General features: G+C 40.1%; 1 protein-coding gene across 1 annotated transcript in view; it reads right to left on the minus strand.

The window, feature by feature from the left end:
* Window positions 1-1,716: 1,716 nt before the first annotated feature.
* The window catches only part of ZGRF1 (zinc finger GRF-type containing 1), a 43,031-nt gene continuing 17,966 nt past the window's right edge, over window positions 1,717-26,781 (minus strand). Inside the window, exons 10-24 of the mRNA XM_054990221.1 lie at window positions 26,597-26,781; window positions 25,188-25,375; window positions 21,451-21,590; window positions 20,111-20,257; window positions 18,540-18,654; window positions 16,627-16,883; window positions 15,060-15,219; window positions 14,182-14,259; window positions 12,392-12,539; window positions 10,641-10,768; window positions 9,605-9,728; window positions 6,927-7,103; window positions 6,011-6,145; window positions 3,633-3,894; window positions 1,717-2,031 (exon numbers count right to left, since the gene is read on the minus strand). Coding sequence (XP_054846196.1) covers window positions 1,883-2,031; window positions 3,633-3,894; window positions 6,011-6,145; window positions 6,927-7,103; window positions 9,605-9,728; window positions 10,641-10,768; window positions 12,392-12,539; window positions 14,182-14,259; window positions 15,060-15,219; window positions 16,627-16,883; window positions 18,540-18,654; window positions 20,111-20,257; window positions 21,451-21,590; window positions 25,188-25,375; window positions 26,597-26,781 — 2,393 coding nt within the window. The 3' untranslated portion in view covers window positions 1,717-1,882. The remainder of the gene's footprint in view (window positions 2,032-3,632; window positions 3,895-6,010; window positions 6,146-6,926; window positions 7,104-9,604; window positions 9,729-10,640; window positions 10,769-12,391; window positions 12,540-14,181; window positions 14,260-15,059; window positions 15,220-16,626; window positions 16,884-18,539; window positions 18,655-20,110; window positions 20,258-21,450; window positions 21,591-25,187; window positions 25,376-26,596) is intronic.

A 26,781-nucleotide genomic window follows, 5' to 3' on the forward strand; every position in this document is an offset into this window, starting at 1 on the left:
TTGAACACTTTCAACACTTAAAATGGTAAGTACAAAGCCTTATTGCCTAAAGATTTTTTTCAGAAGAAACTTTATGGAATTGATTGTAAGGAGAGTGTTGTATAGTGGTTAAAAGTGTTAGACTAGGATCTGGGAGATCCAAGTTTGCATCCCAGCTCTGCCATCGAAGCTCGTTGGGTGAACTTAGGCCAGTCACACACTCTTAGCCTAATCTACCTCGTCAGATTGTTTTGAGGATAAAATGGAGGAGAGGAAAATGATGTAAGCAAGGTATAAATGTTTTAAACCCAACTTTTCTGAAGTTTAAACTGATCCCCTTTCCAAGTATGATTACCAAGGCACTGTAATTCTAAAACACTTTTACTGCATTTAGAAAATCATGTGCTATGTTGGAAAGACAGGCAGTATGATCGGGAAAAAAGTGTTGTTAAACTGCATGGAGGTTTGTGGAACAAGCGCCAGACAATCTGTTATTTGGACAGGAACATTCACGCTGATTCCACAGATCCTCAGGTTATCCATCTAGTGCTTTTTTCACTTGTCTTACAGATGTTGGAAAGGCAACACCCAATTTAAGCATCACTTGTTAAAACAGCTAACATCATTTGAATTGCACAACACTCTTCTAAATAATTATAAGCACGTAAGGTATTTTACAATTTTATATTCACAATCCCAAGCATCTCTGTCATGTCTGGTTTGGAGACAGGCTGCATACATCCCTATAAAGATAACCAAGTTGACAGTCAATATATTATAATTCATATCATATGTATCAATGCGATTAGAAATCTAAAATGGAATCCAGAATCCAGAACAAGGAATTGTGCTTATTGTACAACACTATTACATGCCATGTGACAAAGTAACTTCTTTTTTGAAAGTGAGGAAAATTCTGCAAGATTGTATAGTCCTTTTCAGGAAAGTAAGAAAACAAATGTTCTTAAAATAGAAAGCAAAGAGAAAGTTCAAAACTTTAACTGAAAATGTGTATCTGCACAAACAATATGAGACACAAATATAAGGATGCTGATGTGAAATATGAAAAGCCCCCCCATGATATCACATGATAATCCTATAGAAATTAGATATACTATTGTAGAATATTATATGAAAAGGATCAATAGTTACATAGTCAAAATATCCAATCCGCTCACAGTCTGCATAAAAATTAGCCAACTGCCCAGATACCATCCAGCATATAATTTTGGAATGCCATTTATTTGATAAGTTGCGAAGAATGCTGTTTGAGAGGTTGCCAAAATGTATTGAACACCAGAACAATTTATCCTTTTGTCGTTTTCTGTTAAAGGATAATGATACAGCGATTTCTAAAGTGGTTGCAGAGTTTTTAGTTGGTGTGCTTAAGATTCATACAAGTTTTGTATAAATATATTGACTTCTGATATTTTATGTAACTTTATAGTGATTTGTTTGCTGTCTTAGATCTTAGTATGCCATTAAAGGTATTTGAATTGAATTGCATAAAATTGCCAGTTTAGTCCCCCTATTTGGTTTAAGTAACCATAGAAGCAGTTTTAGATTTTTTATTTTAACAACTTATGAGCTAGAACAATGATAAACACCTACAAATCCTATTCTTTGTTGAAAGATTCACAATAGTTATTTTAAAATTCTTGCTTTATTCTGAGTACTTGGATACCAAGTAGAGTACTTGGATACCAATAGAACAATTAAAACAACCACATTTTAGGAAACAAATTGAATGGTAAATGCCAAATTACTATCTTATAGATATATAATTATTTTACTAACATTTTAATCCATATAACTAAAGTTAGATATACCAGTGAAACATAAAACACTATATGTTTATCAATAATGTTAAAAGATATTTAGCCCAATTTACACAGGAACATTTTTATACATTTGTTTTCTGTGAAAGTGATTTACTTTTAGATTTTTCCTTCTGTTTCTTTTCTTCCTCCTTTTTCATTTCCATATAAGATGTAAGAATGTCATTCAATTTCTGTTCGCATTGGCTAACATGCTGCAATCCATCTTTACATCCTAGAAGTAGCAGAACAATAGAATTATTTCTAAAATATTCAATGTTAAGAAAAATACAATTGCTAGGGTAACTAATTTTCCATCTCTCTACCTTTTGACTACAGTCCCCTGAAAACCTATTCCATATAGAAATGGTGTAAAATGCAGTATGTGTTGGGGGGGGGATTTCTAGTGGGAAGGAGGAAGTGGTGGAAAATTCTTTCCCCTTTTGCATCCATCCTTTGTTTTCTAAATACACTGACCTGAGCCAGTTCCACATACCCCAAAGGAGGAGGTATGGACTTGCCCTACTTGAGTGACATTCCCTCACACCACGTGGCAAACTCATTTGGGAACCAAACAAGTTTCATACGCAGTTGCAGCTGGGAAGAGGGGTCTGTGTAAAGAAAAATCCAATCAGGAGAGTGAAGAGTCATAATTTGTATGGCATTTTGGATAACTGAAAACTTGCAGAATTGAAGCAGTCAGAGAGGAAGGAGATTCTCCTACTCCTCCCACTTCGTTTTGTCAGTTTGCCTCTGTTGGGCCTCTCTGACAGCTATCTTAGAGGAAGTGGCTTGCAGTAGCAGAGAAACTCCTAGGAGGCAGCAGACAGAGGAAAATGGGGTACTGTAAACATCTGCCTTTTCATTCTCCAGTCAGGTTGGGTAGTACAGCTGTTCTCTATACTTCTTTCAAGCAGAAGACAGCCAAAACCAATAAGTATTTTTTGGTCTGGGGACAAATTAGTGCTTGGTGGTGAGTTGTTGGACAACTATTGTCAGCTGCATGGTTTGGCTTCCCCATTACTTTTGGGCAAGGCTATGGGGCCACTCCTCATAAAACACGAAGAGCTATTCACAAACATTGGAATAGTTGTCAAGAAATATGATACAAAGACAGCAAGAAATCATTTGTAGAGAGCAGTGCCTTTCCAAGCACCCACCCTAAAGGCCAAAATATACCACACCACAGGAACTTATTCACCCAAGGGCCTGATTCAGATTGATACAACAGTGCTGGGGGAGGAGGGGCTCCAGCCCCCCCCCCCTTTTTCTGAGCCCAAATGACCAGGGGAGGACACCTTTTGCCCAATAAGTGTTCATTTTGGCTTATGAAATTGGCACTGGGGGGTGCGGTGCTGGCCCCCCCTCCTCTAGCACCATAGTCTTGATCCGAATCTGGGCATGTAGCGCTTGGATAAGAAAGTTTGCCACAGCTCTTGTGTGGCTGCAGGGCAAGTGAGTTGGATCTGGGAAACCCCAGCTCCACTTGCAACCAGATATATTGTCTAGTTTGGCCCTAAGATAAGAAGCCCTGTTGCTGGATTCAGCTAAGGCTGCATTCCTAAAGCATATTTGCTTGGAAAAAGGTTCATTTGAAATCAGTAAGACTTACATCTATATAAACATGATTAGGATTAGCAGGAAAATTACAATATTGAGACGGACACAAAGCACTACAAAAGACACTCCACTACAATGCAGTGCAAGACACCAGAACACGAACTGCGCAACAGATACAAGTACTGACAAATACCAAAACATTAAGCTTTTTATTGCACCAATTCCTTGGGACAATTGTAACAACTCCTCACTATTTTTTTTAAAGTGCTGTTTTACCTGCACAGTGTTGAATCACATTTCCCCATAGCTTGTTCTTTCTCAGACAGTTTAGATTTCCCACTATCAATAAATGCCTCTTCCCTCTGGTCAGTGCCACATTCACTCTCGATTCTGAATCTATGAAGCCAACGTGTCTCGTCCTTACACAAGATAACACAATGATGTCCTTCTCCGCTCCTTGGAAAGCATCCACAGTGGACACCTGGACAGCTTTAACTTGGGAAGCATCTGAGTATACTGCAGCAAGTAAATTACAAATCTGTAGGCAGATCAAAGCAATGCCATTTTACAATTTTATTTATGGACTAATTTTTATCATCTTCCTCCAAGATGGCACACATGCTTCCTCTTCCCCTCCCCCACTGGCCCTATGAGGTAGGGTAGGATAAAGGTGAATGACTACTGAAGGTGGGTTTCAAAATCGTGAGCATTCACATATCTCACCGAAAACATACACCATTCTCTAATTGTTCACAACAGAGGGTACAAACACACACTGGGCTTCTGCCAAATGAGGAGCCCTGTGTAAGATGTTGATGGTCTTCTTAAGCAAACAAAGTAGAACTTTATTCAGAACAGGGAAGTAAAGAAATTTGCTTAGCCGTAAGTAAAAGCTGGTCTGGAACTCCTCCAGATTCTGGCACTCTGGAACTAAAATAAAACATGAAATTGACTTCCAAATAATACTCCCTGGCTCCATCAGAGGAAGGCTCCTCATTTAATCAAAATTAGTCACTGGATCCACCCTCATTAATCAAGAGAGTGTAAAAGCTAAGAGAATGAATTATAAACCAGGATGTCTCTGGTTCAAATTCTGCCTCTGCCATGAACCCTCTCTTTCCCTAGCCTCAGCTCCCATCTGCAGTGGGGGATAATAGAACTTACCATACCATATATGCGAAGCAATTTACCAAGTTCCCAGCTCCCCAGATGAACAACAATAACAGTGTCTTTGGGAGGGAAACAAGTAGGGGAATGGTAAAGTAAATGTAGCGGCTAAATGGGAAAGGCTAAATGTAGCAGCTTAGAGTAAAACATTCTGAACACTTGAAAGCAATATATAGATGCTGATAACAGTACTTAGGCCATTTAAATCATGATTGAATCCCAAAGAAATAAAAACCAATTTAAATTATTGATTTAAATCAACATTTCCATTTATTATTTAGATACTTAATGAAAGTGCATACTAATTAGTTACTATAACGATAAAGCATATTGACTTAACACCGAATAGAGCCCTTATACACCTGCAGAAGATACACTGTACATTTCTTAAACATTTAACTTAATATTTTTACTAAGCTCTTGATTTTACAACCTGCAACCATGGCATTCACTGGTTAGAATCAGCACTAGAAAGGGCTTCTATTTCTCCCTCCAGGCCCTTTTCTGTTTTTGTCTGCCCCTTCCCCTTGGTAGTATACCTGCTCTACTCTACCCCATCCCATAAAAAGCAAAAAATCTCAACCAGAAGCAAGGGCTGGTGGTAGTTACTGGTTGTAACAATTTTGGTTTCAAACTAGTTATATTCTTAAAGGTATATTCGCGGTCTCAGTCGCAAAGACTAATTTTCCACTCAGGTCTTCACTGACAATAAAAACTCCACTCATTCACACAGACATAGATTCCCTCAGGCTTTTCCACACAGCTTGCCTAGACCTAGATAGAATGAGACCCTTTCAGGCTTCCAAACAGAAATAAAACTTGCAAAACATTAGACAGGTCATGAGAGGGGAGATAAGCGTCCATGTCGTTTGGTAGGTAGAGTCATAAATATTTGTAATTAGAGTCCTGAGCCAACTGAAGAGATCTGGTTGTTCTTTGGCATAAAACGTCACCCAGGTGAATCACTGGATGATATCTGAAATGACCTACTGGTCCCTGGCCATCAGTATCAAGCCATGACATAAGTGTATGAACTATAGAGCTCTATGACAATGTTGATTTCCACTGCTCTTTCTTTACAAAGAAAAGCAATTGTTTGTAGGTTCCTAAGAGTGCCGTAGCCTCAATGATAAGTTTCAATTTCATTTTAAATGCTGTTTTTTTTAAAAAAAGAAACATAGTTGAAATGAGACATTTTAAAAAATTCGATTTCAATCAACCAAGTTCAATTAAAATAATTTATACACGCTGATTGTTACACATACTCATAAACTGGATTTTTTTCTATCGGGAAGTAACAACAAATTGAAAACCAAGTCAGACCATTGCCATAACAAAGTGTGACAACTTTTAGTAAAAAGTAGCAAGGTTAGTTTGTCTAAATAAGATTGATTTTTCGGAAATGGGTAGGGAAAAAGCGGGGAAAAGTACATTGAATACTGCACTGATAAATATTGTGTGGATTGTGTGTGTATATAAGAACTCACCTTGCTCATTTGTGATTTATACAGGGTTATTACTCCAATCATGGACCCCTCTATTCCACTGGCAATTAGAGACTGGATCAACTTGACAGTGAAAAAAGATTCTGCCATATTGTAGAAGCTGTTGTCTTTTTCCATCTGGAGAACAAGAAACAGACTTCAAACTACACAATGTATGACAAAGATTGACGTCAATGGACTTAGAAAGATGGAACTGTGTTTAGGATTGCTCCCTGGGACTCAAGAGGATACCATGTGTGTGAAGTAGTTTGTGCACAGGATTAGTTTTTTTTAAACATGTCAGTGCAACTGCTTCAAAGTCAGTGGTCTAGCTGTTCTGGCAAGCTTGACTATGCCCCAACGTGGAAGCCATTCACACACCCAGTTCCCTACATGGCTTGAATCCCATGCAATTTAGCCTCTCAGTGTATCTAAAAGGAACATAATTGGAGCAGGAAACATCACAGAACTCACAGGGAGAGGGGAATTCCTGGCTGCAGTGGTAAGATTTGAATCAAGCTCTAATAATATGCTTTGAGATCCAAAAGCAGGCATCTAGGCAAAGTGTTGCTTGTTTTCCCAATACACAACAAGATTCTAAAGTGGTTAAACTGGAAGGGAAACAAACTCCAGTTTACACAGGTGCCTGCACTTAAATGGAAAATTTGAACTGAGTTCTGTGCATGAGTCAACAAACAAGGGAAAGGACGAAAAATGAAGGAAGCACTGAACACGGTAGCAAGTTGTGCTCATGCTCATCATGGATGAAAACTTCTGTTTGCCGTGATACATGAATGCTGCCATTGCATTTCCCAAGCATTACATTCAGGTGAAGAGGTTTCAAGGTCAAAATACTGTTACATACTCTCCTGGGCAGCAAGATATTCTGAGCACGTTTAAAAAACAATAAAATGCATACCTGCTCTGAGCCATTAACACTGTAGAAACACAGTGTTGGCAACCAGTCCACGAGAGGGTTTCGATCCATGTCAGAAACGCCGTCCAGCAAATTTCCACCATAAAACAAGTTGTTGCTTATGGCACTAATAGCTGGGTGACAACGGTACTGCGTTCGGAGCAGCACCGGCTCATGTCCCTATAAATGTCCAAGGAGAAAAACAACGAATGGATGGAAAGGGTCATTGCTTGTTGTCAGCAATGCGCGCTACACCAACACTGCAAAATATTTAAATGATTATATCACATCATATATTTTGACATATTTCAGCCATTTAATTGAAATTGTTCACACTGGGTTAGACCATATAGCCAGAAACAGTGAGCTCAGGAGGACAGTAGGGTCAATCCCGTCACCCTTTTCACTCAGACTTGCTCAGTTCCTCTCATACTATAGCCCAATCCCACTCAGCATTTGTTCACAAAGATCCCATGATCCTCAGCAGAGACATTTTCAGTGGGCAAAGAGGACCGCTCCTCCTTTTTCACCTGGAGAAAAGCTGTTCCCCATAAGGGAACAGTTGGGTCGGTAGGGATCAAAACAGCAATAAAAATGCTAAAAATCCATATATAGCAAAAATGTCAAAAATCCAGGGCTCATTTTGAGGGGGAACGCACAGGAACGCAGTTCCGGCAGTTCTCCCAAGAGGTCACGTGTCAGGTGGCCCTGCCCACATGATTTTGGCCATTTTGGGCCCATTTTGGCCTGGATTGGGGCTGAAACAGCCCAGATTGCGTCTCTGATGGGTGGTGGATCACTCTCCTGCTCAGCAACATCCCAATCCTGACCATTTTGGGCCCCTTTTTGACCATTTTCAGCCCCTTTTTGCCATTTTGGGCTCAATTTCGGCCCAGAATGGCCAGGATTGGGTCCAAAACAGCCAGAATAGGTGATGTCAGGGGTGTGTGGCACATGCAAATGAGTTATGCTAATGAGTTCCTGCAGCTCTTTTTCTATGAAATGACCCCTGCAAAAATCCAAAGACTTTTGAAGTCTTCTCCATTACATGATGATGTCAGCTGGCAGGACTCCACCCAAGCCTCTCCTTTGTCCTCCATGATGGCAGCAAACAGCCAGGCTATGCTCTGTTGGGATGGCTCCAGCCTGTCCTTCCTTGCTCAGGAGTGAGACTGGCCTGGCACCAACCAATTGAGCCACAGCCCAACCAGGGCACGGCTCGGGTGGCTGGCAAGTTCGCCTCCTCTGATGAGGACTCATCCTCCCACTCTAAACTTGGGCGGTCCATGACAGGTATGATTTTTTACCTGGGGATGACTTCAATTAAATTCCTCCATGCTTAAAATCATCACCATCACCATCTCTTGGATTTATAGCCCCCTCTCCGAGCAAACAGGCTCAGAATGGGTAACATCAAAAACTAAAAGCCACATTAAAACACATTAAAAACATAAAATTCAGCACAAGAAAGTGGCAACTGTACACAGTGGCCCATATGCCAAACCCAACCCAATACATCCCGTGGGGTGGGAGATGGCATACACATTAAGTAAGCTGGCAGAAAAACGGGGGAGGGGGTTACAAAGAAACCAATATACTCCCCAGATGACACAAGTGGACATAGGAGTAAGTCTTCAGCCAAGACAGCATGGATCGTTTGCTCAAGTCCTCAACCCAGAAGCATACAGACCAAAACAAATACTAAAAATAATAAAATGGAGGCTATTTAAGACATTGGTTTGGACCCTCTCAGATTTTTCCACTCTATCTCATCTGATTCTCCTCCTCTCTTCAGTCCCTACCCCACATGACTTTAGCTTTTTTGGTGGGCAAGAAAGACTCTTCCTCCATCTTTTGCCAGTAGAAAAACTGACAGGATTCAGTTCAAAGAATGGAAACAGTTTCCGGTGCTAAAATAAAATGTCTGGGCAAACCAAGGCCTCTTTTCAAGATGACCCTCCTTTGATATATCATCCACTCTCCCTGTGGATTATCCTTGGCCCTGAGGTGCAAATAAGGTAGGAAAGTGCTGAGGTGGTAGAACAGACTGTGCTATGTCAGACTACAGGTGGAGGAGTACCGGAAAACCTAGCACAGCAAATGAAGAAGGGGGGCACAAGCTTTCTCTCTGAGATGTTAGTTTTCTATTTACATGAATTTTTAAAAAGCAAAACAGCATGTAGAACTGGAATCCATCTTCCGCAGAGTGACATTCTATCATCGTAGCCTTGTGCCACCTGATTTCCACCTCTTTTTGCTGCACTCTGTAAATCAAGTTTTAGAAATGTTCTTGAGGATGCATTTGTTCTTTTTTTAAAAAAAAATCACATTGGAACTGATAATACATATTTGATTTTTTTTCCGGGATGATCCTTTAGCAGATGGTGAGAGGAATCTAATGTGAGATTCTTGCTTAAAAACAAGTGACAAATTTAGATACCACATTTGTCAAGATTTATGTTTTTACAGAGTAAGTTTCTACACAGGAAGCATTCCCGCAAAGACAAACATTTGATGGGAACCAACTGTTAACAAAATTCTATTTCAGGGTTGTGTTAACTAGCAAATAATAAGAAACGTCAAGAGGCTGGGCAAAAATTCTTCTCTAAATCAATGTACTGCTCTCTAATAATGCTTGCATCACAGAAGAACATATTTTAAAGATGAACAGTAGTACGTACCATCAAGCAGAGTCGATCAAAAAGCGTTTGCTCCAAACCATTATCATGTGCACTTTCTGACCCTTGAATGGTGGGTGGTAGCTGCTTAGGATCACCAACCAGAATCAGCTTTTCACACCCAAACCTATGAACGTAACCCATAAAATATCACTAACAACACTGACTGCAGGTGCAACAGTATTTTAAAAAATCAGCAGGGTCTAGCCAAAGGCCCATTAACATCAACAGGAGAGAAACAAGCATATTTTAAAACTCCCACTGAAATCAATATGAATTAAATGAGCTGAAGGTTGATTAAAAGTGCCTTGTGCTGCTAGCTTTCAAGGTCTGTACAGTTAGTTTTTCCACTCTGCCCTCTAAAATAACTTTGTATGTTCTACTTCTGTAGTTTCCACTGTCCAGTTCCCAGTGTGAGGCAAAATATTGACAAGAACAGCAACAGCGCAAATTCTGCTTCTGCGAGCTTTCACTTATGGTCATTCACAAAAACTGTTGAAGACCTACACACATCATTCCGGTTACAGAACTTGAGGTTTTTATGTGGATTCCGGTCATTGCTAACCAAACCTTTACCAATTCTTTATCCAAACTTTTATTCAGCACTATCCTACCTCAAAACAACTGTATGAATGGCCACTGTCAATTCCTTCTTTAATGATACTGAAAGGTTAATTATGTTTATTAAATAATTACAGTCACAAACAAGTCTGTAAATAGTCTCTTGCCTGGTTACTGACAGGATGACCAGTTAGGAAAGACTATTTTTCTTGCCTAACTGTTGACTTGCTACAAAGGGCTAACACAGATATTATGACTAAAAGGTAAGTGACCTTTAACTCACAAAAGCTTATACCCTGGTCTTCAAGGTGCTTCTGGGCTCAAATTTTGTTCTGCAACTACAGACTAATACGGCTACCTATCTGAAACAATTAAGCTGCAGTGTCAGTGAGCTAGTTCCTTTTCTGAAGCTCTGAGTACAGTTGCACCGCTAACGTTAAAAGCACTAGGTTAACTGTGACACAAAAAGAGACTGTACCTTGCAATGGGAAGGAGAGATGCAGGTTCTGTCATCTGACTGCATTCATCCAGCACCACTACAGGAAACTTTAGATTTTTCATGCAAGGGAATGGGCAGGCAGCACAGGTAACTCCTACTACCTTCACCTATGTTATTAGTAGAAAAATAACCATAGATTAAATCCATTTGCATAGCCATTTCCATATAGCCATTAACTGTGCTGTAAAAATTCATAGTTCCAACACTTAAACGAGAGGTACAGCTCTCTAACAGGTTTTTTTATGCTGAACTTTCTAGATCAGGGGTCATCAATCTTTAAATAGAGCTACTTCGGAGTAATGAAAAAATCCTGAGCTACTCTCGCCCTCCCCAAGGCTTTGCTCCATGCTGAGGATCTTGACGAGCGCACATGACAGAGAATACTGCTGTTGCTATCGAGAGGGAATTTCTGGACTGGGTAATTGAGGGCAGAGTCACCATGGGGTACATGGTGACTGATGGTGAAGCAAACAAGAAGGCAGCTGCAGCACAAGTGGACCTCAAGCGCTTTTACTGTGCAGCCCACAAACTTCACTTCGTGGTGAAGGACGCATTTGGTCTGGGTTCCTATGAACCCACAGAGGACCCCAGAACTCATGAGTTCCATTGTCTCCTCAGGAAATGCCAATGACTCACAAGTCACTTCTTGCATGCGTGTAAGCAACTCACCAACTGCACTAGAAGCAGGCCAAGACAGGTATGTTGGAGCACCATCTGATCTCTGAAATTGTCACTCGCTGGAACTCCACCCACGCCATGCTTGAGCATTTGGTGGAGCAGCAGGCCGCGACACTTGGAGGGGGGAGGGTGAGTTCAGCCTAGAGGACTGGCTCACCATCTCGTAAACAGTGGAGGTCCTGAGGCCCTTCAAGGAATTCGCTGTTGCAGTCTCGTTTGACACTGCGACCCTGGGTTTGGTCATTCCTCTGGTGCATACGATTCAGAGTGCTATGCCCTCCTTCCTGGATCCTGATGCAGGATGTACAGACCTCACTCCAGGAGTGTGCGTGCTCATGAGAAGACTGCAACAGGGCATCACATCCTGGCTGCAGCCTCTCACCGAGAAGGAGTTGCCCATGTTGGTGACCAAGTGCAGCCCATGCATCAAGGGCACCTTTGCCGAGTGGGCTGGGAACCTCACCAGTGCAAGAAATGCCCTCTCTCTGCAAGTGTGGTGGAGACAGACCAAGAGGGTTTCCTGCCAGTAGAGGGGACAGGGCTCAGCTCTGCTCATTCCTCCCTTTCCCCTTCTCAGCAGGATCTCCCCCAGCACTGGGATGTCCATGGAGATGGCAATAGTCCAGCATGCCCTCAGCCCCTCTGGGAATGGGAAGCACACGAACCAGGATTCAGTGAAGGCAATAGTCAAGGACTACCTTTCAGAGCCCTGCGAGTTGCTTTCTACTGATCTGCTGAACTGGGCCAAGAAAGAGGCGGTCTGGCCGGACTTCTCTCGTGAGGCTCAGAAGCTCCTTTCATGCACTCTGACAAGTGTGGAGGGCATTTCGCAAGCACCACATACCTGCTGATTTTTCTCCATTTATATAACAGACATAGACATGTCCATAACATTAGTGGACAGTTGTGTAACCAGAATTATAAGTGGATAAGGCATTATTATGTGAATGACTTTTCTATAGGTACATTTTGATCCTTTATCAATGCACAATGATCATAGAACTCCTCATGCCTTCTAAACTATCCAATGTATAATTTCATTTTATTAGTACCTGCTGCAGAAGAGACTTGTTGGTGCCCAGCCTGTGGTGTTCAATCGTCTTCCTTACGTAATTTTTTTCTGCTGGGGTTAAATCCTCCTTCATCAGAGCAAGCAACTCTTTCAGTTGCTCACTTTCCGGGCCTGAGCCAGCATGCAAGCTTTCAACACATTGTAAAAGAGGAGAGATCAGTACTGAACATGAACAGTAGAGTTGTGTAGAGTAAACAGTAGAGTAAACAGAAGCCTCTCCTGCTTCTGTTTAAATTTGGTGTTAAATTTCTAAAATGTCCAAGCTTCTCAATCAAGTGGCACAGTACACCATGGATAGACTTTGTGAAATGATAAAATACGCAAAAGGAAGTGGATGTTTGAATGCTCCATGTATTAATCCCCACCCCTGCACATTCAAACCTAGCATATAAGAGGTCCCTGTGCAAGCACTGACCTATGGGGGGACATTGCATCACGACGTTTTCTTGGCAGACTTTGTTACGGGGTGGTTTGCCATTGCCTTCCCCAGTCATCTACACTTTATCCTCAGGAAACTGGGTACTCATTTTACCGACCTCGGAAGGATGGAAGGCTGAGTCAACCTTGAGCCGGCTACCTGAACCCGGCTTCCACCAGGATCGAACTCAGGTTGTGAGCAGGGCTTGGACTGCAGTACTGTAGCTTACCACTCTGCGCCACGGGGCTCCCTTAGCATATAAGAGAGCAGACTAAATTCAAACCTTCTTCCTGACACACTTCTTTTTTTATATGAAGGGACATTTTTATATGAATGAGGATGCAAACATTCTGAAGAATGTCTACCAAGACATACATCATGTAGAATAAATATTCTAATTTAAGCTATCGTGGAGAAATAGGCCTGGTTCTAGCTCAGGTTCTTGACAGCTCCTGTGTGACTCCTGTGGGAGTGTGTGGGGCTCCAGTGGGAACTGCATGGAGGCGCCAGTTGTGAGAATCACATGGGACCTATAAGATTTGTGCAGTTGGGGTGGCTTGCTGTGACTCCACAAACTGTGACCACCACCATCTGTTTAGGCCTCATGTGGAAAAGCTGGGTCATATAATCCATGCTGAACCTGCTGGCAGCCCCACACTTCAGCAAGGAATTCAACAGTGGTGGGGGTCCACAGTCAGGATAAGGTTGCATTACTACACATATTTGTTTGTAAATCCCACTACTCTCTATGGAATTTATTTTCAGATTAAAGATATTTCTATTCAGGTTAAAGTTTATTAGAATCAGACTGGAAGTCTCTTGGCTATGGCCAAGTAGACAAGCAACCATGAAAACCAAAATAAAACTGATGAGTTTTTAGAACTTTTATCCTACATAAAACATATTAATTAAGGGTCAGATCCCAATTTCTTCATGAACAGTTTTCACCCAAGAGGGTTTTATTGGCTTTCCCTTCCACCAGCAGCTTGCAGCACTTCCCTAAAAAGTGCTGCTGAAGACTGAGAGCAGCATGCCATGAGGCATAATTCTGCTCAAATTTCCCTCTCTTATTCTGGCATAATGTTGCTTCCCGGACCCTGACCCTCAGCTGCAGCTTTTCAGAGGAAGCAGGAAACTGTTGGAACAGGAGAAAATTATAACTTCGTTCAGTAAACTTACTCTGTTCATGTACAACCCCCACCCCCCTATACAGCTGGTGATGGCCTTTTAGTGTACATTGGATCTTTTAGTGTACATGGTATTAAATTAATTTTCTAATGACATACAACAAGACAACTATCCAATTAAATAAGGAGAACTATTGAGCTGTGTAAAGATTTTGGGCAAGTTACCTATAAGGAAGTACTGGCTTAGCAATTTTTCTAATACTTCCAACTCTAATAAATTCTTCAAATCCAAGATCCAGGAGGCTGGAAAAAAGCAACAAGGCATGAATTGGGATTTATTTAAAGGACTCAATATTTTCATTTTGATCTCATCTATCCACTGCTTCTTTCTTTTATACTTCTATTGTAATATTTAGGCAGTAGTCCTTGCCTGGTGGGTCAGGGAAACAACCACAGAAAGATGACCTTTTTTTTGGTCTTCAGAACGACTGTGAGAAGGGGGAGGAGGAGTCTCTCTCTCCTTGACTACTTCAAAGACAAAGGGAGCCTGAACCCCCACCCCCTTTGCTCCTAAACAACTGGGGTCTTGGTTGGGAGAACGAGAGAAAAGGAGTTGGACATTTTAAGTTTTCATGAGCTCAGTTCTCCCTCCCACATACACACTAATTTTTTCCAGAAACAAAACACAAAAAATTGATGATAGAAACGGTGGGGGGGTTTCTGTGACTTATTTTTGCCAAGTTATTTTTTAAGGCTACAAACTAATTAGGCACTTTGGACCACAAACAACTATCCCAGACTAATCAGAAACTTTGAAAATAGGGGAATACACCAATGCAAAATGAAAATCATTTGCATTCATTTCTATACATAGAAATCTTTGAAATTAAGTCAAGAAAGTAATTGTTAGATCTCCCTTACAGCCTTTTAGTTTTGTAATCAGAACTAGGAAAGGAGAAAACCAATTGCCTTAGGCTAGTTGATAGATGTGGGGTGTGTGTGTGTGAGAGAGAGAGATAGTAGAGATTTAATAGTGTAAGTACATTATTTTAACAAAGAGGAAAATGAATAATTTTCTAAGCAAAACAGTGAATGTTACTTACCACAGCAGTACTCTGTCCACAGCAACATTAGTGGAAGAAGAGATTAGTATTTTCCATGGTGCTAACCTTTTGCCATCACTTGCTTCAGTGGTTTCAAAGATTTGTACCAGGAATAAGATAACAATGGCTAACAAATAACTTTTTCCAGATCCAAACACACCTATAACAAATTAACAGAAACAAATAAGGATTCTGTGTACTGACTTTTCAGGTAGCTATTTCAGGTACCAGTTCCTGAAGCCTTAATGGATGTAGTGAAACCAGAGACTCAAATGAAAAATGGCACATCATGTGATCTAAACTGGCTGCAACCTATCAGGAAACAGATATCAAGATCACTATTAACTAACAATATTGGCTCTGTGTCCGCAACACTGGCTCAGTTCTGACAATTCCCTCCCCTCTATGTCTCTCTTATATGGGAACGGAAGGGGAATCAAGAGCACCTGTTTTCTCATAGCTCACATGTGGGTGTAATACTTGAGCAAGGTATATGCACATAATAATCCCAAGTGTGTAGACCCACACTGTGTAGTCAGTTCCTGGATTTTATCCAACTGTTATGCCATATTTCTTATTCACATATAGCTAGAGGAATATAGGCATCATTTGAACTGAGCCAATGAAAAAGACAATTCAGTTTAAGGCATTGGAAGTAAAATAAAGTATTAAGCTTTTTGATTATAACACAATATGCTAAGCAATGATTAATACTGGCTAATCGACAAAGTCTGATAAAGACCAAGCATGTAGGAAAACTGGAATCTGAGTTAATGTAATTCAGATTTCAGTTGAAGTGGATTTCAAGAATTTTTTCAGCACTATCTGCGCTAGTGGCATCGCCATCCAAAATATGCATGAAGTCTGCTTATGGGTTCTCAGTCACTGTGCTAGTGGCTGAGAACCCATCAGCAGACTTCATGCATATTTTGGGTGGCGATGCCATGCATCTTATCAAAGAACCAGAGTGGTCATGATCCATAAGTACCTCTGTTCTTTTATGTTATTCAAAGGGGAAGATGAAAAATGTGAACTTGAGTTTATTATAAAGTTAATGCATTAAGTCAGCATTAATGTAAAATTTAATAGGAGAAAGCACAATTCATCTACCCTTAAAGAGGGTAAATGAATTGTGCTCATGATCGGTAAGGCTTGACATTAATGCTAAGAAATCTGGCATCTTAGCAATGTATTTCACATTTCATGGAAGCAGAATTTGTGCAGGCTGCCTGTTTTCAAGCTCCAGTTAAAAGCAGAAGTCTATTTTATTCTGTTAATTTTTTTTTTAAAAAACCTTAAAATCTTTTACACAAAAATTATTCAAGGTGGGAGGTGGAGGGGTGGAGCTTTTCAGTAATAACCATTTCAATGGCCAACTGTAAAACATTTTGATTGGTAGGCATTTTGGTAGCTAAGAACAAATATAAGGTTATTTTAAGCGCAGTTTTGTTTACTGTATGTTTCTTCCTATACTTTTTGCCATAACATTTTTGAAAAGCTTTGCAACACAAATGGTCTCGTGTGTATAACATGAATCAGGAAAAATATTAATAAAGAAGTAATTTACCATGGATTACTGTTATAGGGAGAGGTTGCTGTTTCCCAGTTTCTTTACCCATTGGATGCAATGCCATCATGCTACCTATCTGTAACAGTGCCATGGCCTGATCCTTATTCAACTGAAACGTCTGAATCAACTTGTTTGCCAGACTTATTGTCATTTCAGGACTTAGAAGTCCATAATTTATTGTATTTGTGTTTAACACTGGTGGTTTAAATTTTCGTTTGTTGCCTCTGTTACTACAAGGTACCTCTTTGAAGGGCCTAAAAATACAAAAGAAAGGATTAAGTACATTTCGGAGATACGTTGCTAAATAATTAAGTTATATTTACATTAATGGATTCCAATGAAGAAGGTATCAATGGATTTCCATTCCAATACTTCCTGTACTGTTCCAGCAGCAAGCTGACTATATTAATCAATATCTACCAGACTAGAATGTATGCCTATAGTTTTAAGAGAAGTGCATCTTGGGAGTTGTAGTTCCTGGGGCATTCAAAGCCCGCCAAAACTTGTTAAGGCCATTTCCTCTTTTGTTCATTCACACCTCAGCAGGGAGAGGAGCAAGTCATCTCTCTTTTTTCACCACATTCGCTGGGTCTACAAAGCTCCATCAAGTGCCTTTATGCATAAAAGAGGCACTCTCTCCTTTCATTATTTAGAAGAATTGTGAGTGGAGATTCCTTACGTGTATGAAGAAGTTAAATAAAACTATTTAAGTTTGTAACCCATGCGTGTGCGTTGACACTTGACGACAAAGGGTTGGGATTCCCTCCTCACGTCGGAATACTTCCCATCCATCCATTTACTCTTGTGCTTCTTTTCTAAAAACACACTAATGAGTTCTGTGCTAGCATCCCTCTTTCCAAACATCTCCACAATGCTCGTGATTGTTAAGGCTTGAAATTAACTCTAATAAATCTAGCACCTGTAGATATTTTTTCAGGGTTTTCACCTTTTTCCTCAAATCAATTCAGAAAGCTGGCCAAAAAGTGGGAGAAGAGAATTAGATTTTTTAATTAAAAACATCACCATGAATTAAACATCATGATCAATTTGGAAGATAAAAATGACAACGCATAATTCTCAGAATTGTAGCTATGCAATTTCCTTTGTTTTCCACTTATACGTGCTTAAATATATTTTATAAAATTAAGCACATTTCAATTCAATTTTTCCATATCTTCTTAGGTTTAGGTAGGTGTTCTGTATTCAAAAGTAGGAAATTACAGTAAGTACAAGTTACACTTTTAATAGTATTTCATTTTTCATGTTCACTTTTGCTTGCATATGCATCTGAAAAATTCATTTTAGAATGTTAAAGTTTTCCTTTTCTATTCCAAAACTCTAAAAAATGATGTAATTGAGCCTGTCTGACGGGGAGGGCGGTCTAGAAATGTGATTAAATAAATAAATAATAATTGTTTCAACATGTACAAAAGCTGACATTAATCAAGGAAAAGAAAAAAAATCACACCGTAAGCATTTAAATAACCAAACTCAACATGATGACACATGGTTGATTACCTCATATTCTTTTTATGTTTCAGGTCAATTAGCTCTACCAATGTTGTTTACTATTTCAATAGTTTAGTATAGTTTGCTAATGAGTTAGTGGGGATGGCATCTGTGAGGCATGGCATACTGACTCAAGAAAGAGGTGTCAAGTCATGAAGGAAGGATTCTAGTTTCAGCTGACCCTTGGCCAATTCTAATTGGTGGGTTAGTTTATGGTTCCCAGAATCTTTGTACTGTTCCTGCCAAGTCCTTTCCACAAAACTATAACTATCATCGTGGTAGCTGTCACCATGTGCAACGTTAAATCCTTGAGGAGATTTGAGATTTTTTTTTCCCACCTTTTTCAAACCGTGTTACAATTTAGATAAAAATGCACTGATATAGAAATCAAGACTACATACTTCGTAAGCAGATGTTGCATAATTGGTAGCGTGGCTGAATTGAAGTGTTCCTCTATGTTTCTCAAGGTTGTGAGTTCTGTGCTAGCATTACAAACTAGCAAGGCATGAACAATCACTGGGGGAGGGAAGGAAGAGCAGTTAACAAATTAATTCAGCTACAGGAAAGTCTAGATTGCAAATTATACTGACACAAAGAACAACGGATAGATCCAAAGGGCTACAAATGGATCTCTGACTGTGGAAACAGATCTCTTTCCTGCCTTTCCCTTCTCCACTGCACATAGCGAAATGCTGTTGCTGGGAGCTGGAGAACTGGAATGTGGTGTGTGAGAGTCCAGCAGCTGGAGGAGGGAACTGGAGAAGATTTTCAACTTCATGAATCTTATGGCACCTTATGGATGAATGGACTTTCATCTTACGGCCACAATAAATCTTTCATCTTTTAAAGTGCCATAAGACTCTACTTAATGAGCAAAAACAACAAACATGGAATACAGCTCTGCATATTTGCAGATGTTCTAAACCTCAGAACTATCAACACATGACTGGAAAAGTGGGATCACAAAAACAGACCATGGCCCCATTCTTTATATGTGAATGAGACTTTTGTACAGTTTACATGAACGCACCCAAGTATCTGTTGTTACATGAACGCACCCAAGTATCTGTTGTTGTGACCCCTCTCCCTTCCCCCTGCACAGTTTTACAGGGTCTCAGATTGTGCATTTCAATGTCCCAATGCAGGGTCTGCAGGGAGAATCACGTAATCCTGTTCCTGTCATACCTAGATTCAGGGCTTTTTTCCTGGGAAAAGAGGTGGTGGAACTCAGTGACTTGCCCTCGGAGAAAATGGTCACATGGCTGGTGGCCCCGCCCCCTGATCTCCAGACAGAGGGGAGTTGAGATTGCCCTCCATGCCACTGAGCGGCACCAAGGGCAATCTAAACTCCCCTGTCTGGAGATGAGGGGGCGGGGCCACCAGCCATGTGACCATTTTCAAGAGGTTCCGGAACTCCGTTCCACCGCGTTCCTGCTGAAAAAAAGCCCTGCCTAGATTTAAAATGTCTGTACATAGACAATTGTGCTATATGCAACTATAGCCTTCTATGAAAAAAATTCTATTTCTACTCACTAATTGGAAAAAGTGCAAAGCTATGGATTTTACAAAGATTTTAGATGTTATAAAGTGTTCAGTGCTTTTAAAAATCAATGCTGTCCATACCACTAAAAAAAAAATAACACTGCACCTAGAAAATACTAGCAATGTAAATATGAATAGTAATTGTAGGTTATTTTAGTATCTTCCATCCTGGTTTTTGTGTGTCATGATGGCACTTCCAGAATTACCTGTTATATTAACTACCCAATTTTATTACCTTCCTTATTCTCTTTATTCTTGCATTGCCTTCTGCTAATGCTTAAGTAATGAATATTACAACACTACTATCTTTTCCGCCCATAAGTCCATATGTTGATAACGCAGTAATTGGCATATTAAAGAATTAGAGACTGTGCTGAAATGTTCATTGACTACCACAATACTTAAAAAAAAATTCTCAGGAGAAACTTACTATTTGAGCGCCAATTTGAGGGGCTGTAGCCTTTGAGAGGTTCCAACTCTATTTCATTGCTAGAGGATGGGCCAAAGAAAACACTGCATGCAATGAAAGTATCCAAGGGTTCAAACATTAACGTCTTGGAAACAACCCAAAGATCATCTGTCAAGAAGAAAAACGGTTACTTTATTTAGCTGAATCGGTTGCTAACTTCTGCAATGAGAGAATGAAACCTGGAATAGCTATCTGAAAGAAACTGGGGTGGATCCAACCATCCTCCAGCTCAAGTAGCACTTCTTTTTGCTGGTTTCAAACAGATTTTGTATGCTTTATTCCTGTTTATCCATTGTATTGGGTAGATTTACCTGTTTTTGTGCTAAGTGTGTATTCTTAAAGTTGCTATTTAAGTTGAAGAGTTTTTCCTCCAGTTTATAATATATTTAATTCTTATTTATAATATATTTAATTCTTACATATTTTAGTAACAAATAGGGCCATAAACTATTCTACCACATAAGTGGTAGAATACCATACCATAAACAGAGGATAAATGAATCAGCTGGAAAAAAGTTACTTATGTACAATAATTTTGGAAAAGGGATTTCAAATAATTTGTAATGAAATCATGTATGAAGGACAAAAAAACCCTGTAACAACAGGAACAGATTTTAACATGGTGTCAGCCTTATTCATTCATATGACAAATCTAGGATATCCAGTCCAGTATGCATTTATAGTGATGTAAATGCCTGAAGATTGCTAGACCAATCAGGAAGTTAAAGACTGCTAATTTTGGGTGGTCTGCATTTGCCCCATCAGTTTAGGTAGAAAATGAAAACAGTACCCTTGAGTGCTTGGCTCCTCAAAAGATTGATTAAAGAGCATTTGATGAAAACTATAAAGCCTGGGTTCCTTTGTTACAATTTCTAGCAGAAAAGCCTTGAGGCAGAACCAGGTCAGACAAGTATCTCAGAGGTAAAGTTCAAATTTCCTCCTTTTGTAGCAGAGTGCTAAGGGTCCAGTTTCAAATATTCAGAGGCATCATCTAGAAAACAGGATGCAACTGAAGATGTGCTTCATCAAATGTGGGTTAAAGCTACAAATCCCAGAGTCCTGAAGGCACTACAACTAACAATGCCAACTGCACCAAGGCATAACTAAGTAAAGAGGTTCTTAGCATAGAAGCTTAAATATGTAATTTCTTGCTTTTTCACTGTGAAAGTCACATCTCCTGAAAATGAAGATGTGCGTGCACACACACACACAATATTCATACTTTGAAATAGCACGTTTAATTTATAACAGATACTTCAGATTACTCTTGCATAGTTTCATAGAGGCTCAAGTTCACCAACCTTTGCTGTACATAGAAGAATGCTCCTTTTTGTTCAGCTTCAGATATAATTTGTTTCTAGAATCACAGTCAAACTCGGCATTTACAACATTAAATCTCTTCAGCTTACTAAATTGTTTTCTTTGAATATCATAGGCTTTCCTGGGGGTGGGGTGGGGGAATGAAGAAATGGCAGAACTAAATGCTTATGTTTTTTATAGTTGCTTAGATAAATAACTTTTTTTGTATGTGGTATGTACGTTCCTGCTTTTGCAGCTGTTTTTATTCTTCTCTAGTGCCATTATAAAACCATTACTAACCTGTTCATTAACATCAAGACATTTTGATAAACATCAATTTAACTAATTTCATATATTTGGATACGTTGTCAGACCTTAATCTGTAAGAATTAACCGTGGACTTTGCCAAAGAGGATTGTACTGATAGGTTTGCCTTTTCTCAGTACTGTTTGCAATGATCATGTTGACTCAATGGCTTGGGAAGTGGGGTTCTGATTTTACATTATTATTGTTGTTGTTGTTGTTTATATATAGTCCACCTTTGTCACCGAGATCCAAGGTGGATTACAATGCTCTAAGTAAATACAGTATATTCAATCGCTAGGACATTCACAGAGCAAAATACAACATGATCATCAGTTGAACATTCAATAAAAACAGATATGGGTAGGAAGCTGCAAAAATGAACTAGCAGATAGCAGAAAGCTGAACACATAGAAGAAACCTTTCTGAATTTAAGCATAAGTAACTAACACGACATCTTTAGCAACATTGAACTACTCAGTAGGAGTTTATCTACATCAGCAGATAGTACCCAATAGCCTAGTCTACAGCGCCTGTCCCTAATCAAGGTATCTCTCTGAGCTGTTACTAATGACCCAGCCCTATAATCTGAGTGGAAATCTCTCCTGAATAATTCAGTCTTGCATTGTTTACAGAAAGCCATGAGAGTGGGAGCCTTTCTGACCTCTTCAGGCAGGCCATTCCACAAGGTGGGGGCCACCACAGAGAAAACATAGTGGAGCCCTGTTTCTGGCTATTCTGTTGTTTCTTGAGTAGTGCCCTCTAGGCAGAGGGATATTTTGCTTGCACACACTGATATGTACAGACAGCACTGTATTTCTAGAGGAGGTGGAAGCAAATGTCATACCTCCTCTTCCTTCCTGGCAGAAGACTGCCACTGCCACTACTCGAAAAGAGGCATTTTTTTTTGGCATAGTTCCCCAGTACTACCTTTAGTGGTTTGCTCTCACTACAAGAACCACCAAAGCATGGCGTTCTCCACTCCCAGCCCAGCCAGCCTCTCCAGAAGGATACTACTGTTGATGGTATCATAAGAGGTTCAGGGGAATTCACAGGGATGCCCTCCCCCCGTCATTCTCCTGGCAAAGATCACTCAGGGTGACCAAGGCTGTTTCGGTCCCAAACACAGGCTGGACTGAAATTAGTCTAGATAATCCGTCTCGTCTAAGCAGACTAGAAGCTGTGCAGCCAAGACTGAAGCTGTGCAGCCATTACCTGCTCAAGTACCTTAAGCAAGAATGAAATTTTGGCCATGAGATGGTAGTTATTTATTTATTATTTATAGCTGGGCATGGTGGCGCATGCCTATAATTCCAGCTCTTGGGGGAGGCTGAGGTTGGCAGATCACATGAGCTCAGGAGTTTGGGCCTGCAGTGGCAACAACAGCCGGACGTCGGCATCGGTTTAGTGAGCTGCAGGAAGCCAGGAGAGAGAACCCAGTTCATCTGTGGGGCATGTTGAAGCTCCAATGACCAGCAACAGGATCGTGCTTGTATATTCATTATTTATTGTTCAGTTCCAGGGACTCCTCCTTGAGAAGGGGTTTCATGACCTCCTCTTTCAAAGTGGTCAGAACTACATTTTTCCGATGAGAAGTATTTATCATCATTTGGGCCCAGTCAACTAACCTGCCGTAGCTTGACACTATCAGTCAGGAGGGACAAGGGGCAAATCTAGACATGGAGGGCAGCACACTTATAAGCAGCTTGTTCACAGCTGGGGATAAGTATCAATAGCTATCTATGCCATCTTCATGTAATACAGTAACACAGAAAGATAGGTCAGACAGATTGAACCAGAGGTTACATGAAAGATCCATGATGTGATTGATAGATTTATACATCTTTAATGATTCTTTAAAATGGGTGCAGAAAGGGACTGGATTCCTTCTCCCTCATACCATTTTCTTGTTCAAATGAAACCCACCCACACCTAGCTCCAGATTAGAAAGACAGGAACTCTCCCTTTCATACATGCTGTTTTAAAGCAAATACATAGGTGAAGGTAGATATATTGTACTCCCACCCATACTTTCATTGTTCTGATCTGGTGCTTATATCAATTCCGCCTCCAGCTAGGCTCATTTCCATTCCTATCTGTTTAAAAATAGACCCACGCTTCTGTCTGTATCTTGCTTCACTGAGTGAAGCTTTAGAAATGAATGGGTGGGCTCATAGGGAGGGACTGTTCCCTATTTGCACCCAACAGCTGCTTTCTTTGGTTGCCAAATTTTTGCCTTTTCCCACTGTGCAAGTAAAAATTATAATTGGCAATAAAATGAAGACCCTCTTATTTGTCTAAAATTTGAAGGCAGGATCCCTTGGGTGAAGAATACAGTCCATTCCACTTGAACAAGGAAACAAAGTTACCGCTTCAAATACATTCCTCATTGGAATGAATAGAAATGAACAAAGAACAGAATAAAGGAAACGAACATATGCAATAACTACAATAATCTAATTAAAAATTCATCTGAAAATGAAGGGGGAAAATCCCTAGCTCCAAAAGCCCAAGGGGCTCTAGCCTTATATTTCTTGAACATAAGCTTCCAATGCTTAATGGCTAAGGATTTTGAAAAACAGCTCTTTGAATCTTACCCATTGCCCTGATAGTCTGACTACTTGGACCAAAACCACCCTTCTGATCATGGGAGGAATGTTCTGTCTACAAAAGATCCTTCCATAAGAGGAGGGGTACACTCGGATAACACCATATGGGCAGGGTCTTATGACATGCAAGTGCAACTGAACTCATGGAAGAGAACTTGCTGGTCCCAGCCTGAAGCTGTAGCCTGTCCCCCTCAAATTCTGGATGAATCAATGGACCCCCAGGAGGACCAATAAATGGGTGTCATAAAGACAGAAGTGAATTGGTAACCCCCCTGTCCCCCACTATCTGCTAGCAGACACGTCTTCCATCTGAAAAAAACAAAAAATTCAATCCTGCTGTAATGGATGCTACAATATGATATGAAAAGAAATCAAATTTGTGATTGCACACAACCTTTTAAAATTAAAACGGTAAAAGTACAAGCACCCCTGTGCAAGCACCATTACTGACCCATGGGGGGACGTTGCATCACATTTTCTTGGCAGACTTTTTACGGGTGGTTTTCCATTGCCTTTCCCAGTCATCTACACTTTGCCACCAGGAAACTGGGTACTCATTTTACTGACCTCAGAAGGATGGAAGGCTTGAGCCGGCTATTTGAACCCAGCTTCTGCCAGGATCAAACTCAGGTCATGAGCAGAGCTTGGGCTGCAGTACTGCAGCTTACCAGTCTATGCCACGGTGCTCCATCCTTTTACCCTTTAAAATTACTTCTTATAAATACCCTTGAAACATTTCTCTAAACAAGAAGTCCAAGTATTGTAATACCAACAAGCTCATTTCCAGTCATACATGCATGAACACTTTACTTAATGTTCCAACATACCTTACCAAAAGTTGGCATTCTTCATGGAGAAAAATGTGTTGACTCCTTAAATAGGTTCCAATACTCTTTATATCATGAAATATAACCTTCGGACTAACTTTGATCTGTCCTGGGTTTACATCGTCAAGCCACTTGAAAAAATCACAACGTTCAGCTTTTGGAGCATCACAGGTATAGAAAAGGCGACCCTAAGACAGAACATATACCATTTCAACTACATTTTAAAACACAAAGTTAAGATATGTAGAACATTGTCCATATCCCTGTAACTAGTTAAAACATCAATTTTCACTTTATCCTAGTGATGTAGAATGAAGCAGTTCTTCAAGCACAAGAAAGGTACTATTCCTAGAATGTAGAACTGATCTGCCAGGAAGGTGCAGAATTTGCTTTTACCTTTATGGGTAAGCCTGTAAAATCAGTAAGAATGGGGCAGCCTGGCTAGAATGAAGAGGCCATTCCAGTCACTGCAGTCCAAAAGGTTCATCAGTGAAGCAATCTACCACTTTATCTTATATATAATTCTGAACTGGGCCATACAGTGTGGATCAATAAATAGACCCGGGGGGAGGGTTTCTACAAGCATGGGGAAGTCTCAGATTTGTAGAAAAATATGAAATAAAAATATTTTGGGGGTTAGAAAGTCTGAAATCATCGAAGCAATCTCTGCTTCTTAAAAAAAAGCATTTAACTGAGATTTTGTAAGACTATGTTGTGAGATCACAGAGGCCATGGGGGGGTTGTTGTTACATAACTTGCAACCAACATTACTGAAGATTTCAAACCTCAGTGTCAGAATAGAGAAGGGAGAGGAAGGCCGACTAAAAAAGGTAAAATATAGGAGGTAGGAGCAAAATATGTAAAAAGAGAAAGCTGAAGATGAGGAAGGGGAACAGAAAAAGGTGATTAAGGGGAGGGATGGGGCAGAGGCTGCCAGGGGGAGAAATAGAAGATGGTAGGTAGTTAGCTGGGAGAGAAAGAAAGGGGAGAAGCTCCAGACACTGCCAGTGGAGGGCAGATGAAAAGACCTGATTTAAGCCCACTTGTGTAAACTGTCCCAAATAAATATGAACAGTATTACTGGGTATAGCTATTATGATATAATAGAAACCCCAAAAGACAGTAGTTAAAATTTAATATTTTTGCAGACTGGAATATGTGACAACTGACAAATAAGCAAATGAAAATGTAGCAAATAATCAATGTCAGTTCTCTATCAAACATAAAATATGCTCACATTTATTAAAATGACAGCTATTAATTTGAAGTACAAACCCCCGGAAATTTAAAAAAGCAAGTGTCCAGTAGCACCTATAAGGCTAACATAATTTGTGGTAGGGTATGAGCTTTCGTGAGCCACAGCTCACTTCTTCAGATACAACAGAAATTTAAGTAACTGTGAAGGGTACCTTATTTCGGCCTTGTTTTTTAACCATAACAAGTTTGGCTGCAATCTTGTGGTTGCAGAGTGGTGCAGAATTCTCTTGTGTTTGCTCCTGCCCTTCTTTTGCTGAAGTGTAGAATGATATATCCACTTTTCCAAGAGCTTTATGCAGCCTTTGTGACAGCTCAAAGAGCAATATGTTCAAATGTT

Source organism: Eublepharis macularius, chromosome 10, assembly GCF_028583425.1.
Source record: "Eublepharis macularius isolate TG4126 chromosome 10, MPM_Emac_v1.0, whole genome shotgun sequence".
NCBI lineage: Eukaryota > Metazoa > Chordata > Lepidosauria > Squamata > Eublepharidae > Eublepharis > Eublepharis macularius.